Genomic DNA, 14911 nt, shown 5'->3' on the forward strand with positions numbered 1-14911 from the left:
TAGTCGTCAGGGTGGTGCGACACGTCAGCTGGGCGGGACTAGGAGTCGGCTTGACATAGGCTAAGGATGTGATGTGGCAGGGACCATTGCTTGAGCAACTCGGCTTGATTGAAGCCAATGATTGATCCGGCATGGGCCGAGGAAGTAGCATGGAATGAGCAATTGTTTGGGCTGCCACATCTGGGCTGCCTGCTGAAAATGAGGAAACTGCTTGAGTTTGATTTTTCAACTGCCATAGATGAAGCAATCACGGATGAAGCTGCCAAGATCGGAGTCGTTGAAGATAAAGTGTCGGATGAGTGAACTGTTAAGTGTAAAAGTGGCTGCTACCCCCTAACCATTTGTTGTTTAATTGATCTTCAAACATTCAATCTTTTGAACTATGTGGCATTCTTGCACTGGAGAGCAAACCCATATGGGTGTCGGGGAATTAGTTTACCCTCTCGCACTGGAGAGCAATTAGTTATCCTCTCGCACTTAAGAGCAGATCCATATGGGTGTCGGGGAATTAGTTTACCCTCTCACACTGGAGAGCAATTAGTTTATCTTCTTGCACTGGAGAGTATACCCATATGGGTGTCGGGGAATTGGTTTACCCTCTCGCATTGGAGAGCAATTGGTTTATCCTCTCGCACTGGAGAGCAGACCCAGAAAGGGTTTTTAGCAGTTGTTGTGGACATCAGTTGAGCCAGGCTTATGGGTAACTTCTTGAATCTTCATTGAGAATAAATAAATAAATCAATTGTGCTTGCAGGTAGAAACTGCATAACAAACTGGATAATCTTTGGCTTGCGAGGCCTTGTTCGTCGTGCTGCTTGAGACTTCGAACTTATTGGGAAAAGCCTAAACGGGGTTCAGGGGGTGATGAAGACTTCCTCTGCTTGGGTAGGCTGTTTTGTTAACCTATTAAGATACTCATCGCATCGACCCTCATATGTTAGCTTCTCAAGGTACTGCTTCCACTTTAGGCAGCCGTTGGTAGTGTGGTCTGGTCCTTGATGGAATGCGCAATACTTTATATAATCCAGCCTGGTAAGATCGACTTTCATGGGTGGCGGCAGCTCGAACCAAGGTTCATTCTTGAGCTTGCGGAGAATTTGGCCGATTGGAACTATGAATTTGGTGAATGTTTCAGGCACTGAGTCTTCTCTGGTTGGGGAACGTTCCATGTGTTTTTTTTCCGACTCGTTTTTTGTTAGACTGCTTGGCTTTGTCCCATAGTGCATGTTTTCTGCCAAAGCATACGAAGCTGCTAGGGTCAGTTCTTCTCTCATGATCAGTTTTCCGAATAAAGGATGTTCGGTGGGAAGTCCATTTCTGAATACTGTTGTTGCTATGTCTTCATTGCAACCAACAATCTTGGCCTTCTCCGCTTTGAACCTCTTGACATAGTTGCGAATTGTCTCCCAAGGGTCTTTTACGATGCTGAAAAGATGGTCGAATGTCTTTTTGATTGAGCGGTTAGACGAATATTCCTTAGTGAAAACAAAGGAAAGTTTATTGAAACTCCAGATCGACTGCGGCGGCAGAGTGTGAAACCAGTCTTGCGCTTTGCCTTGTAAAGTTGTGGCAAAAATTTTGCACATAAGCGCATCGTTATTCCTGTAGAGGATCATGGTACTACGGTAATGCTTGAGATGTCGATCTGGATCTTCGTCTCCCTTGTAAGGAATGAAGTGAGGCATAATGAACCCGCGAGGTGGATCTGTCCGCTCGATCTCATTCGTGAATGGTGACATGCTTATATTTGTCATGTCACGTTGAAGCGCATCGTCAGCAACCTCATTATGTTGGAAATTGTGCAATCGTTCAGTTATGACCCTCTCAATTTCTTCTTGAATTTGCCTTCGCTGAGGCAGTGGAACTTTTGATTGCCTCAAATCGTGATCTATGGGTCTAGGCTGCTCTTCCCTATGCTCGACTCATCCATGTCGCGGCTGCGGTGCATGTGGCATGTACCTGGCAGGTAAACAGGCTGCCAGTTGAACTTGAGTCGGATTGAGTGACTGCTTCTCTTCGTCTGCTGTGCTACCTACTCCGATGTGAGGTGGAAAATGCTCATTGCGAGCCTAGTTGTGAATGAATATTTCGCCTGGAAGGTTGTCCATGTTGATAATCTGAGTGTGACCTCAACCGTGAACGTATGCTCATCCGTGAGCTTGATTGGGAATGCACGTTCTTCCGCGTGCTAAGACGAGAGTATACGCTATCTTAAGGACCCAAGCGGGAGCGTAAACTGCCAGAACGCTCGGAACGTGGCTGGTTAAGGGGCTGTTTGTCGGTACGCTGGTGGATAGGTTCGTCTGCCCTTGTCCTACTTCAGGACACCTCATCTGGGGCACGTTGGATCTCGGTGCGTTGTAAGAGTTGATTCACCAAGGTTGTCTGTTGTGCAAGGGTGCTCGTCAACTCTATGACTTGTCGAGACAAGTGTTGTTCGCCATTTGGATTGGAAGAGCTTGGAAGGAATGTGCCTTCTTGAGCAATGGAAGTGTGGTAGACTCCAAGTGAAAGATTTGAATTGGGAAATGTCAAATCTGCGGAGAAATATGGTGAAAATGCCCCTGGCTCGATGGTTGCTCCAGATAGTTGAGATATCCTCAGGCCAACTTGAGCTGCTTGGGAAACCATGGGAGGCAGGGCTGCTGGAGCAGGTTGCTCAGCGTGTGATGCTCGCGAATGCGAGGCTTGAGCTCGGCTTGGCAACGCGTAGGGCTTGCATTAGGCATAGAGTGACATGGCTCAGGCCGTGGTGGTGGAGTCATGGACCTCGCCATGGGTGATTGTCGTGGTTGCCATGGTGGAGCCTTGTGGTGGTGGTGCCGCTCCTCCTAAGATCACATTTAGTCTTGTGGATCGCCGCGGTCCCATTTCTTGAATATTGGAATTTTCACTTGTGGAATTTTCTAAATTTCTAGCCATTGTATTTCTCTTTCACGTTTTATCAAATAATCTTTACAAATAAAAATTTCTAATAATAAGAACGTATGAAAACTACAAGTGGACTAGTAAATAGAGAAAATAGAGAAAAAACCTTCTTGTGTGAGTCTTCTACGAGTGTGAATCTCAACTCTCAATGAAAGCACCAATTTGTGGATGCAAATTTTCGTATTCTTCTTCTTGGACAAAATTGCACCTACAAAACAATTAACATATTAGGTTAAAGCCAAGAGCCTCACGCGCCCATGATGAATTGGGGGGGGCTTTGGCCGAATAACCTTTGATGCCAAAGTTAGAATTTAGAGAGAAAATTATTTAGAGAGTTTTTTGGAGTTTTGCAAGAGTGTGGACTTAGCTTTTTAGAAGAAATAAGGTCCTATATATAGGGAATGAGGTGGCCGGCCCTTAGAGGATTTTGTGTGAAAATTGTGATTAATTTGGTGATTAATGGATTAATTAGGAATTAATCCATTAATTAGCCTAATTAATCTAATTTGTATGTAGGGTTTTGAAGGTTATGGAATGAGGATGGATGAGATAAATTTGAACTTGTTACCTATTTTGGGTACTCTTGATTTGGTTGATGGATGATTCTCCACCGCTTGCATGTAGGAGACCCGGTATGCCTCGAGGGTAAATTTGTCATCTTCATCCAAAAATCCATGTGTTACCTTGTGATTATTTTTGGCTCCACACTTGTATCTACAAAAGAAAAAAAAACATAAAACATCTTCGACCATGTCCCATGGAATTTTTTACCAAAACAAACATGTCCCATGGAATCTGTGAATGAATAACCAGGCGACATTAAACCAAATTTTGTTCTTAGCTGGTCCGACTTAATTCAAAAATAAATTATTCTAATTATGTACAACGAGAACTTATTAGTCACATACTGAAATTTAAAGGAGGCCCTACATATGTGATGTAGCTATAATAATTTGTAAATTAAGTAAATTAAAATATTAATAGAGTAAAAAAGTTAAGAAAAACAAACAATAATACATGAAAACTGTTATTAGCACTTTGGAAATCTCATTGTACACTCCTTACAAGTGTATTTATTTTCTAATTTCTAATTATAGAAAATTCAAAATGCAAAATGAGATTGTTAGGGTGTCAATAACAATTTTTTAATACTTTTTTAAATTTCACATTGTCATTTCACGTTGCATTAATATACGTTGAATATATATAAGATATTATTTGGCACATCTCCGTACTTGTTTTTGAGGCAAAATGGGACTTGATGAACAAATGGTCCGTGTCTTCAACATCATTGTGACAGAAAGCACAAAAAGGTTGCGAAGCGACTCCATAGGGTTATGCAGCCGGAACTTACTGTACTTACACTCGGACAACGAATGCTACGAAGAAGGCAGCGAATGTCATCCCAGTTCTGCACTCAACGCAGTGAAGAGACAGGACGGTAACTGCATTCATCCTTCGGAGGCAGATTGTCTGCCCTTCTTTTACCATCCCCTTCTCATCCCTTCTTATTTGTACAATCACGATTAAGCCGTATCAACATGTCTTATTATTTTTACAAAAAAATCAATATAAAATATTAACGTTGCTTAACTGTGACCTCATAATATAGGAGATGATGAAAAAGATATGGTAATGGGAGGGCAGACAATCTGCCTCCTTCATCCTTCTCTGATAAATGGTGTGGCTGTTAATTCTAAGATACTACTATTACACATTCATATATATTTCTCACACACTTTTATTAACTTTTAACTCTTTCAACAAGAGTAAGTGGGAGATGAAAATTAGTTCGTAAATAGCGCTTTCTTATTCTATTATTTCTGAATTAAGGCGGTGCCCGGTGGGTTTTTGACACAAGTTTCATGACATTTGAAGTCAAAACTCAATTTGACTACCCACGAATAATTTATCCACCCACAAATAATTTATCCGAGACCACTGGAAACCTTACACGTGCCAGAAAAATCATTGTTTTAGGTGCCGCCCTGGAAAGTAAAGCTCTCCAATAAACTAATATAAAAGAAGGATAATATTTTAAAACAATTTTGTGGAGGCAGTGGTCTGGACATTAAAATAATATAAAAAACGCAATGTTAGTGAGATTAAAATTACAAATTAAATTATGTGTCATAAATAGAAACTAACATGTTTATCAACGTTTAATTAATAAAATAATAATCAATATTCATGTCTTTTAATTTCTAAAATTTAATCTCTAAATTTAATCTTCTTAACATTACTTATAAAAAAAACATATTACATTTGACACGTGGAAGAGTGTCCGTGCTCTTTCCCTCTTTTGTTGCTGCTTTGCTGCGGTTGTGTTGGCCTATGTTTTTTGATAATTTTATTGGCAGTGCTATCCACGTATATATTTCATTTTTTAGGCATATATCTACATATTTATTTTCACTTTTTATTTATTTTTTAATTTTTACTTGTGTTGAATTAAAAATAATAATTAATAAAAATACGTAAAAAGCAAACGGTGTGAATAGCACACTTTTTTGTGACTCCAATTCTTTACTGCTTGCTTGTAGTCTTTTTCACTTCAATATATTTTATTTTTAAAAAAAAGTGACATGGTCGTTGGAAATAACTTGAACCAAACTTGATTATGTAGTTATCGTTTTAATATTTCCCTATTTTCCACAATTCAACAAGTTGAGGTTGCCATCCGTCCATATCCGTCACCGACCTCTTTCATAATTTTGATGGTCCTGAATTCCCTATATACTTCGCGATACTGCGAGGCCAACAAAAAAATAACCGACTGTGACTATTTATGTTCTAATAATATAAAATGTATGGATTTTGACAAGTAAATTTTCACTAATACTTTTAAGTGTAAATGGTAAACAGCTTTTGTGAATAAGTTATTTTTTATCGCTCATTATGTCACAAGTTCAAACTCTTGTTAAATTTTTTAAGAGAGACTTTGGATGCGGTCCTTGGTTATGAATATTCTTTGATTGAAACCTTGTTGGGTTTTAATTTTTGATTGAGGTCACTGAAATTAATGTGATAATTTATTTTTATGTACGTTACTATATTTTTAAAATTAAAAATTAGAAATTTTAGTTGTTTATATAAATGAGATTTTAAATAAAAAAACCATAATTTGTGGGATTAAAAATATTAAAATATAAATATACTATTGTGTGTTTGTGTGTGTGTGTATATATATATATATATATATATACATGCGTACATTCATCAAAATTAACCAAAAAATTTATTGTATCAAAACATGGGTACATTCTTCAAAATCACAAAAAAATAAATAAATATTAGGCTTAATAACATTAATAAATTTCTTCGATTAAACTTGACATGGACACATTTTAAAATCAAAGAAAAAAGAATGTACCCATATAAGTTTTAAAATGGATTAGAAAAAAATTGAATAGATTTTATATAAAAAAATGGTACATTTTACATATAACAAATTGGTATATTTAAGAAGGAGTACATTTTAAGATTACAAAGTTTTACATGAAGGGGTACATATAATTAGCATGGGTACATTTAGCAAAATAAAAAGTACAAATAAAAAAAATATATGGGTACAAATACAAATAAACTTTAAAGAATATGGGCACAAAAAGAAATTAATATATGGGTACAAATTAAAACTGAAAAGAAAATTGGTACAAATTAAAAAAGAATTACAAATTAAAATGGGTACAAACTAAAACTAAAAAGATATGATAAAAAATTTAGTCATAAATATAAATATACTAATTGTAACATTTTTAATATTAAATGAATATATTTAGAAATAAAAAAATATTTTATTATTGAAATAATTAATGATGTTATTAATACCCAAGGACCTTGATCAAAAATTGAAAATAAATAGGATTTTAATCAATGAAGTAGCAAAATGAAGGATAAGAATCTAATTTCTCCATTTTTTAATTTAATTTAAAATAGTAAACATGATGCGTAAGATTAAGAAGTCGTTCCTCACCAACGATTTTGATATATGGTAATTGAAGAAGACGTTCTATAAGTTCACATATAACACTTGAAAACATTCTAAATTCACATTTGAGCAAAAACGCAAACTTTATTAAGCAATAAGCAACATCGTTCAGCTCACAAAGAATGAGCTCAAATTCAGATGCATCAAAACAACTTAAACGATAACTTAGCAGCGCCATTTGCTTCAGTACCAGTACTTTTGAGTATTAGTTACATTAAAGCTCAAATTCAACATATACAATCAATAGCATTAGTTATATTATTATTCGTGAATTAATAACATTAAATACATCATCCGAACTCATAATTTCTCAGCTTCGACAAACAAAACCTAGAAACAATTTAATTAATAGATTTTTTAGTACTACAAAGTGGATTGCGTATAAGGGGTGTAAACATCCGTCCACGTCGACTCTCACATGCCCACAAAACCGCTTATGTTGGTCCCACATTCGTATAAATAAACTACCAAATGCCTTTTCAGACACACCAAAAGAAAGAAGAAAGAAGAAGATAGAGAGTATAAAACGCAGTGTTTAGAGGGGAGAGCAGAAGAGAGAAAGGGTGTGGGGGCGAGAGAGCTGATGGAATATGTCGGCCATTTTTTGGATTCATCTTCAAGATACATATCAACGTGGCGGCCGTGCCCTGACGACAGACTAGCAGCCAAGTGCGAAAACTAACGCCCTCTTTCTGTATGCCTTCTTATCTTTTGTATAAATTCCCCTCTGAAATATTATACAATCTTAACTCCTGGAATTTCAACTTCTTTTCTGATTTTTTTTTTTTTTCATTTGGGTTTTCTTGTTTTGTATTTTTAGGATATATAGCTTCTGAAAAAACCACAACGACATCAGAAAATCTAAGGGTTTGGAATCTTTGGATCCATATTAGTCATATTTTAGATAGGTTAAATTCTTTGCCATGGAAGGAGATTACTGCTGCTCTTCGTCGTCTTCTTCCTCAACGTCCATGAGCATGGAGAAGCGCAAGCATCCCGATCACCACCAAGAAAAGCAGTACAGAGGAATAAGGATGAGGAAGTGGGGGAAGTGGGTGGCGGAGATTCGAGAACCCAACAAGCGCTCTCGAATTTGGCTCGGCTCCTACACGACCCCCGTTGCCGCCGCCCGAGCGTACGACACCGCCGTTTTCTATCTGCGAGGCCCTTCTGCCCGCCTCAACTTCCCGGAACTTGTTTTCCAAGACGACGGCCAGCAGCCCCACGACATGTCGGCGGCTTCGATAAGGAAGAAGGCGACGGAGGTTGGGGCTAAGGTCGACGCTGCCCAAACCGCTCTCCACTCATCGCCGACGTCTCCATCCAAAACGGCGTCGAGCCGGGGTGGCTCTCAGAAGCCCGACTTAAATGAGTACCCAGACCCAGAAAACTCCGATGAAAGTTAATAGAACAGAACAGAGCTTTAGGGATGAGGCCGACCGATCACCAACTGTTCATAATATTTATCTTAATTTCTAGCTCTTTTGTCTTCTTCTTTTTAGATGTTTTTTTTTAATTTTTTTTAATGGCGTTTGGGTTTTGATATTTATATATCTTAGTTGATATGAATAGGTAATTAGGTGACTGTGTGTGCAATAAAGTGAAAATACAGAGGAGGTATTATTGGGTCCGATCAGGAAATGGAATCAAAAGAATTCCGTTTGATTGGTAATTTGTTATAGTTTCTCAATTGTAACAACAACAAACCAGCTGAAAGGCAATCAATATTGTTTCCTTTCTTGAAGTTCTAGGCTTTGATTTTTATGGTTCTTGCAACGGAAAACGGAAAGCGGAGTTGCAGTATTACTTAAGTGATATTACTGTTTCACTTCTACGTAACAATATTTAATTGTGGAATCGAATCGATTAGTATATGCTTTAATTCTTTGGTTGCTAATCTTAAAAGATTTTTGTTAGGTATGCATATGGTGGTTAGGCCTAGAATGGTCATCGCTTTGCACGTTGCTTGCTCTGGGGCAGTAGGGTTTTAAGTTTTTTAGCGTAACTATCATGCCCATAAAATCAATGTATTAATTTTATATACTGCATGGCAGTGTAACGAAATAGAGGTTAAATTAACAAAATTTGTTAAGTTTTGTTTTTAACTTATTTCATGCGACCGCGTTTCAGTACTACCGTACCACACTCAATAACTTTTTCGAAGTTTGGAGTTGCCAAACAAAGAGAAGAAGATAAGGAGATAAGGGAGAGTTGGGGCACCAAGGACGGGTAAGTGATGACGTGCTTGTGGTGTGAAGTATGATTGAAGGAGAAATCGAAGATGGTCCTTCAATCAGAGAGGTTGTCACTGTCATTAGACTCAATATACTCCATACTATAATGGAAGCTTACGACATGTTTTGTTTAATGGAGGTTGATATGTTATGATGGACGATGGACGATGGACGGTGGACGGTGGACGGTGATTCCTTTTCTCTTCTTAATTTGTTTGCCAAACTCTGCGGCTGCTCCTAACTGTCTTTTGTAATCGAATTTTGACTTTTCTCTTTGTTTTTCATTTTCTTATTAGAATTAAATTTAATCTATACGGTGTTTATGGATCTTGCAGGGCCAATAATCCATCGTCTTAATTGTTAATGCACCACCACTACAAATCTGCTTAAACTGTCTTTTAGTCAATTGATTGAGTTGTGCTTAGTATAATCTGATGATAAACTTTATTGGGGAATCAAAGTTCAAAGTTCACCAATTTTATTAATCACAGATGCTTTTGGGTAATTATGTATCGGCGGTATCATGTCTTAGTCAAAAGATACGACTGAAACAAATACTATCATAAGTACTTAAGTAATTTAGAACATGAAAAATTAGTTAGTGTTTTTGTGCTTCAAGTACCATAATGAACTGTTAGGAGATGCTCGTGTTATGCTTCCAAGTGTTATAATCAGAAATGCATATACAAAAAGAACTCGAAGATAATATAATTTGTCAGATATCTGATATGAATTAATGATAATTCAACGGCAAAGTGGTTACTCTTTATATGTGTGTGTGTATTATATGTTTTGAACAACCAATCAAGGATTCAAGATGAGCTGGTAAACCTATGAAGAAATGAATGGCAGGATCTTCTACAACTTCTGCTTAAACCTGATCAAATATACTATGTCTGCCCATGTCTTTTATAAAATGTTATCCCTCTTCTTCATTAGAAATGCGTATCCATATAACTTGACTTAATAGAAAAGGAAGCATTTCAGTGGCGTGTGTGGGCAGTGGATAGACTCTCCTTTACAGATAACATGCATTTTTTTAATCAATAAAAACATTAATTAATTTCTAAAATAAAAACACACTTTAGTTTGCTTCTCACTCAAAACAACATTTTGTTACAAAAGCGAGAGCAACTTGTGTGTGCTAGAATACTATATGGTTGTGAACTTGTTTTATATAAGTTCTCATTACAAATAGTAGAAATACAACGTTAGTATCTGAATTTTCTACTTTTTAATCGAAGACATGAAGAAAATTTTGGTCAAGTTTCTCGTACCATTGTGTCGTTTTACTGTAGCCAGGTTGTCACCTTTATTCACAAGTGAAAAAAACTAGACCTAATTGTTTAAGAAAATGCTAGACCTAATTCATGAATCCCAAAGATATGGAGAGAATATTTTGTGGATAGAGTACCCCAGCTATGGGGCAAAACCAGGTAGTGCTTCCCCACCAACAAAATGTAAGAGGCATATACTATTCAATGGTCTACAAACGAACAGACATCTCCAAAGCTCAAACGAAATATCAAATATCGATCACAGCCTCATGTCCCAGGTTGATATGTTTAGAAGTGGTTCTATAATTGTTAAAATCTCTTTGAGATAATTATAAGCGTTTCAAACAATATTTAAAAGTGTTTACAGGCAACAAAAGCACTTAGACTTCAGCAAAAACTTATGTTAGTTGCTTCTTCAACAAACACTTTCAAGAAAAAGAGATTATATAATACATCTTGAGATGGATAAGAGTGAGATAAGTGTACTAACTACTAAATGTATTAAAGAAAAGCTGCAATTTGCAATTGTTTATATAAAATGTTGCACTCAGATAGCCTCATCCTCATCTACAATTATACAAGGCATTATTTTAGCTTTGAATCCTCTTTCTAGTTGACAGAACAATATAAAAAAATAGAGGGATGTAATTTCTAACACATATTTTCTTCTTTTTCTTCACACTTATATTTATTTTGGCCTTTAGATTGAATACTAAGAGAACGTAAATAAGAACGTGCAAAAGAAGAAAAATGGTGTTCGGAAGTTATATCTCAAAAACTAATTTAATTATCCCAATAATGCAAGCTAGTGGTAGCGGATGTATAGCAGTTGAGCAAAACTAAAATACCCCAAGAGAGGGATAGATACTAAATGCCAAAGCATCAACGCTGGAACTCAAAAGAATCAGCATATATATATGGTCAGTTACCATCAACCTCTCCTTAGCATTCAACGCAATCAAGATATACAAACCGACAAGTATAAGGACACACCATCTGTTTAGGACTTATGCAGTATTTGCATTTTGAAGAAAGCATACTTCATACAGGTTGCTTTCACCCAATGAGCGGTTAAAAATTCTAAACTTGCAGTTGAAAATCTTAAATAGCAGTGAAAAAGTTATAAGCTGATCACTAACGGCCATATATACCAGAATCAGAATCATTTATATATTTATTTATTTGAGATAAAATCTAAACTGTTGTTTGCCACTCAAATGTGTCTGGATAGTGGATAGTGGATAGTGGATCAAAGAATACTAACTAGGACAAGACAGATCACCAAGCTTGATGCTTTGTTGTATGTGTAGAACAAAACAAACTGGCATCTTGTCAAGCCTAGCTGACAAGTACTAATTTGAATTTACAAACAATTTTGACATCTTTCAATCACGAAAATGGTGCTTTGGAGCAGTGAAGGAGTAAAAAATTTATAACATGGTTCACGAACAAGAAACTTCTGAAAACTAAACATACTTTCATTTGTTGTTGGTAATGACATGTTCGCATTTTTTAAAAACGTCGTGTACAACATCATTATTAATAGAAAAAATATATATTTTTCATTGTGTATAACTAAGTTAGCATTCAACAATTAATTTTTCATTCGATTTGGATTCTTCACAATACTGATCACTAAAAAAGCTCTCCTATTTTGGAAAGGTTGTAGTTTTGGTATATATGTTTCAATTATAAAAAAATATTAATAAAGGGTCTCTCTATTTTGTTTACCTTAGCTATTATAGGGTCATATAAAAGGGTAGTTGTTGTAGGCTATTTTATCTGACAAGGGGAAGGGGGCCAGCGACAGAGAGAGAAAAGAGAGAGATGTGTTTGTAGAATTGTATGAAGGAATGTGTGTGTTATTCCCCCTTACATAGTGTCTTTATTTATAGTAATAAGAGGGAGAAGAATTCTTTCATCCCCAAGGAATACAAGTCCATATAGGAAAGAATAACTAGAATCAAATCTAATCTAGGATTTACACAATCACACTTAAACTAGGAAAATTTATAACACTTCTCCTTGAGTGTGTAAATACTCAAGGTAGATTCGGCATCATGTAGGAGTTGAGGAAGTTGACTCATCGACACTGATTCTGGGATCAAACTATTCTTAATAAGGTAAGAACTTGCATAAAGAGGTAGTCTCACAAAAAACCCTATAGCTATGGCAAAACCCTGAGTAGGGACAAAATCCATAGTCTAAGGAAAAATGTGTGAGTAATGCAAAGTTAAAAGAAACGTCTACGAGACGTCATCAGGGATATGATCAACCCAAGGTGGGTGCCTCGTTAAAACCTAGTTAGGTAGCAAAATCCTAATGGGTAAATGCTCATAATCGTAGGGAAAAAAGTACATTAAGAAAGCAAATATATTTCAAAATACTCCACTTGAGTTTGACATAATTCCAAAGAGAACTAGAAATGTTACAACTCAAAAAGTTTACGCATACCAATTCCTTGAACAAGCTTCTGAAACGTCGCCTTCGGTAATGATTTGGTGAAGAGGTCAACCAGATTGTCTTGTGAACAGATTTGTGTGACTTCAATCTTTTGATGCTCTTGTTGTTGATGTGAGAAGAAGAACTTCGGCGTAATGTGCTTGGTGTTGTCTCTTTTGATGTAACCCTTCTTGAGCTGCTTGATGTATGTTGCGTTATCTTCATATATCGTCCTCGGGACATTAACGACGAGGTAAAGATCGCATGAGCTTTGAATATGGCCCACAACTGCTCTCAACCAAAAGCATTCTCGAGTTGCTTCATGTAAGCCGAGAATTTCAGCATGGTTAGACGAAGTGGCAACTAAGGTTTGTTTAGTTGACCTCCAAGAGGTTGCGGTGCCTCCAACGGTAAAGACATAACCCGTTTAAGAACGCGCCTTGTGCAGATTAGATAAGTATCCTGCGTCGGCATAACCAATAAGGCGAGAATTAACTCAAGAAGCAAATGGTGCGACATCACTCGAGGATCCATAGGGATAGAACAAGCCCAGATCCATAATACCCTTAAGGTAATAGAATATGTCTTTTACGCCAGTCCAATGTCTGCGTGTTGGTGCATTACTATATGTCGCAAAAAAAATTAACAGCGAAATATATGTCAGGTCTAGTGCATTGAGCTAAGTACAATAAAGCGCCTATCGTACTTAGATAAAGAGTTTCATGCTTGAAAATCTCTTCATCATCCTTCTTCGAACGGAAGGGATCTCGTTTTGCATCTAGCGATCGAACGAACATATGAATACTCGAATGCTTCGCTTTATCCTCGTTAAAGCAGCGCAACACCTTATGGATGTAGTTCAATTGATGTACTAAGATTCCATCCGAACAGTGCTGTATCTCAAGATTAAGACAGTATCAAGTCTTTCCTAAATTTTTCATCTCAAATTCCGACTTCAGGTGCGCGACAGTTCTCACGAGCTTTTTAGGAGTTTTGATAAGGCTCATGTCATCGACATATATTGTAACTATCGCAAAACCGGAATGTGACTTCTTAATGAACACAAGGCATAGTTCGTTGTTCATATATCCTTGAATAGTCAAATACCCACTTAGATGGTTATACCACATTCTTCAGGATTGCTTCAAACCATAGAGTGAACGCCTTAGCCAAATTGAGAGCGTGTTCCGGGGTTGGAAATATTTGATCCAATCAATGTAAGTCATTCAGGAACTTTCATATAAATTTCCATATCAGGATCCCCATAGAGATACGCAGTTACTACGTATATCAGCTGCATACCCAATTTTTCGGAAACTACCAAACTGATAAGGTAGCGAAAAGTAATCATATCCATAACACGTGAATAAGTTTCATCATAGTTAATCCTGGGGCGTTGTGAGAAGCCTTATGTAACAAGACGAACTTTTTAACGCACAATTTTGCTCTTTTCATTATACTTCCGAACAAAAACCCACTTGTAGCCAACGGGCTTCACATGTGAAAGAGTATGAGCTATAGGTCCAAACACCTTACGTTTCGCAAACGAATCGAGTTCAACTTGGATTGCTTGTTTCCAGTTTGACCAATTGGTTCTACGTCGACATTCATCAACATAACGGGGTTCAATGTCATCGCTCAACATGATCTCAGTAGCTATTGTATATACTAATGCATCGTCGATGATCATCTCATTTCTACACCACACATTATCTAAGCTAGCATAATAGACCGAAATCTCACGATTCTCGGGAGGTGGATTAGTCTCTTCAATGATGCTTTCGTAATCTAGAATTTCCTCATAAGTTGGATAGAATGAGTAAGCAACAGTCAGATTCACGGTAAGCTCTTCAGGTGTGTATGTCGTGGGTTTCCTCTTCCCGGGATGTGAATCCTTTGAACCAAGAGGTCTACTACGCTTATGTGTAAGGCCAAATGATTGGCTAGCCGCTAATGTACATAGATCACCAAAATTGGTGTCATGGGCTTCCATGAGGGAAGTTCGTCATACATCTAGTACATTTATCTTTGCAGGCACA

At 37.0% G+C, this 14911-nt stretch overlaps 2 protein-coding genes across 3 annotated transcripts; one reads left to right on the forward strand and one right to left on the reverse strand.

Annotated features, from left to right (window-relative positions):
- Nucleotides 1-854: 854 nt before the first annotated feature.
- LOC103441260 (uncharacterized) lies at nucleotides 855-2631 on the reverse strand. Its single transcript, XM_008359223.3, has 2 exons — nucleotides 2329-2631; nucleotides 855-1850 (listed from the first exon to the last, which is right to left on the reverse strand). Exons 1-2 carry the CDS (start codon nucleotides 2629-2631, stop codon nucleotides 855-857), a joined length of 1299 nt encoding a protein of 432 aa, XP_008357445.3.
- Nucleotides 2632-7425: 4794 nt separating this feature from the next.
- Nucleotides 7426-8663, forward strand: LOC103441100 (ethylene-responsive transcription factor ERF011-like). Of its 2 annotated transcripts, none has more exons than XM_008379796.4 (2): nucleotides 7426-7613; nucleotides 7740-8663. In XM_008379796.4, exon 2 carries the CDS (start codon nucleotides 7843-7845, stop codon nucleotides 8323-8325), a length of 483 nt encoding a protein of 160 aa, XP_008378018.2. In that variant the 5' UTR covers nucleotides 7426-7613; nucleotides 7740-7842; the 3' UTR covers nucleotides 8326-8663. The 2 variants fall into 2 exon arrangements, with proteins under 2 accessions (XP_008378018.2, XP_008378019.2); XM_008379797.4 differs by having other exon boundaries at nucleotides 7459-7588.
- The last annotated feature ends 6248 nt before the right edge of the window (nucleotides 8664-14911 follow it).

The sequence above is a fragment of the Malus domestica genome, chromosome 08 (assembly GCF_042453785.1).
Source record: "Malus domestica chromosome 08, GDT2T_hap1".
Lineage (NCBI taxonomy): Eukaryota > Viridiplantae > Streptophyta > Magnoliopsida > Rosales > Rosaceae > Malus > Malus domestica.

What these genes read in the sequence shown, in the direction of transcription:
- LOC103441260 (XM_008359223.3), bottom strand. Translation starts at nt 2,631, where the DNA reads ATGGTTTCCCAAGCAGCTCAAGTTGGCCTGAGGATATCTCAACTATCT. An exon ending in TCCAACGTGCCCCAGATGAG is followed by an intron (nt 1,851 to 2,328) that starts GTGTCCTGAAGT and finishes CCACTGCCTCAG; the next exon opens with CGAAGGCAAATTCAAGAAGA.
- LOC103441100 (XM_008379796.4), top strand. Translation starts at nt 7,843, where the DNA reads ATGGAAGGAGATTACTGCTGCTCTTCGTCGTCTTCTTCCTCAACGTCC.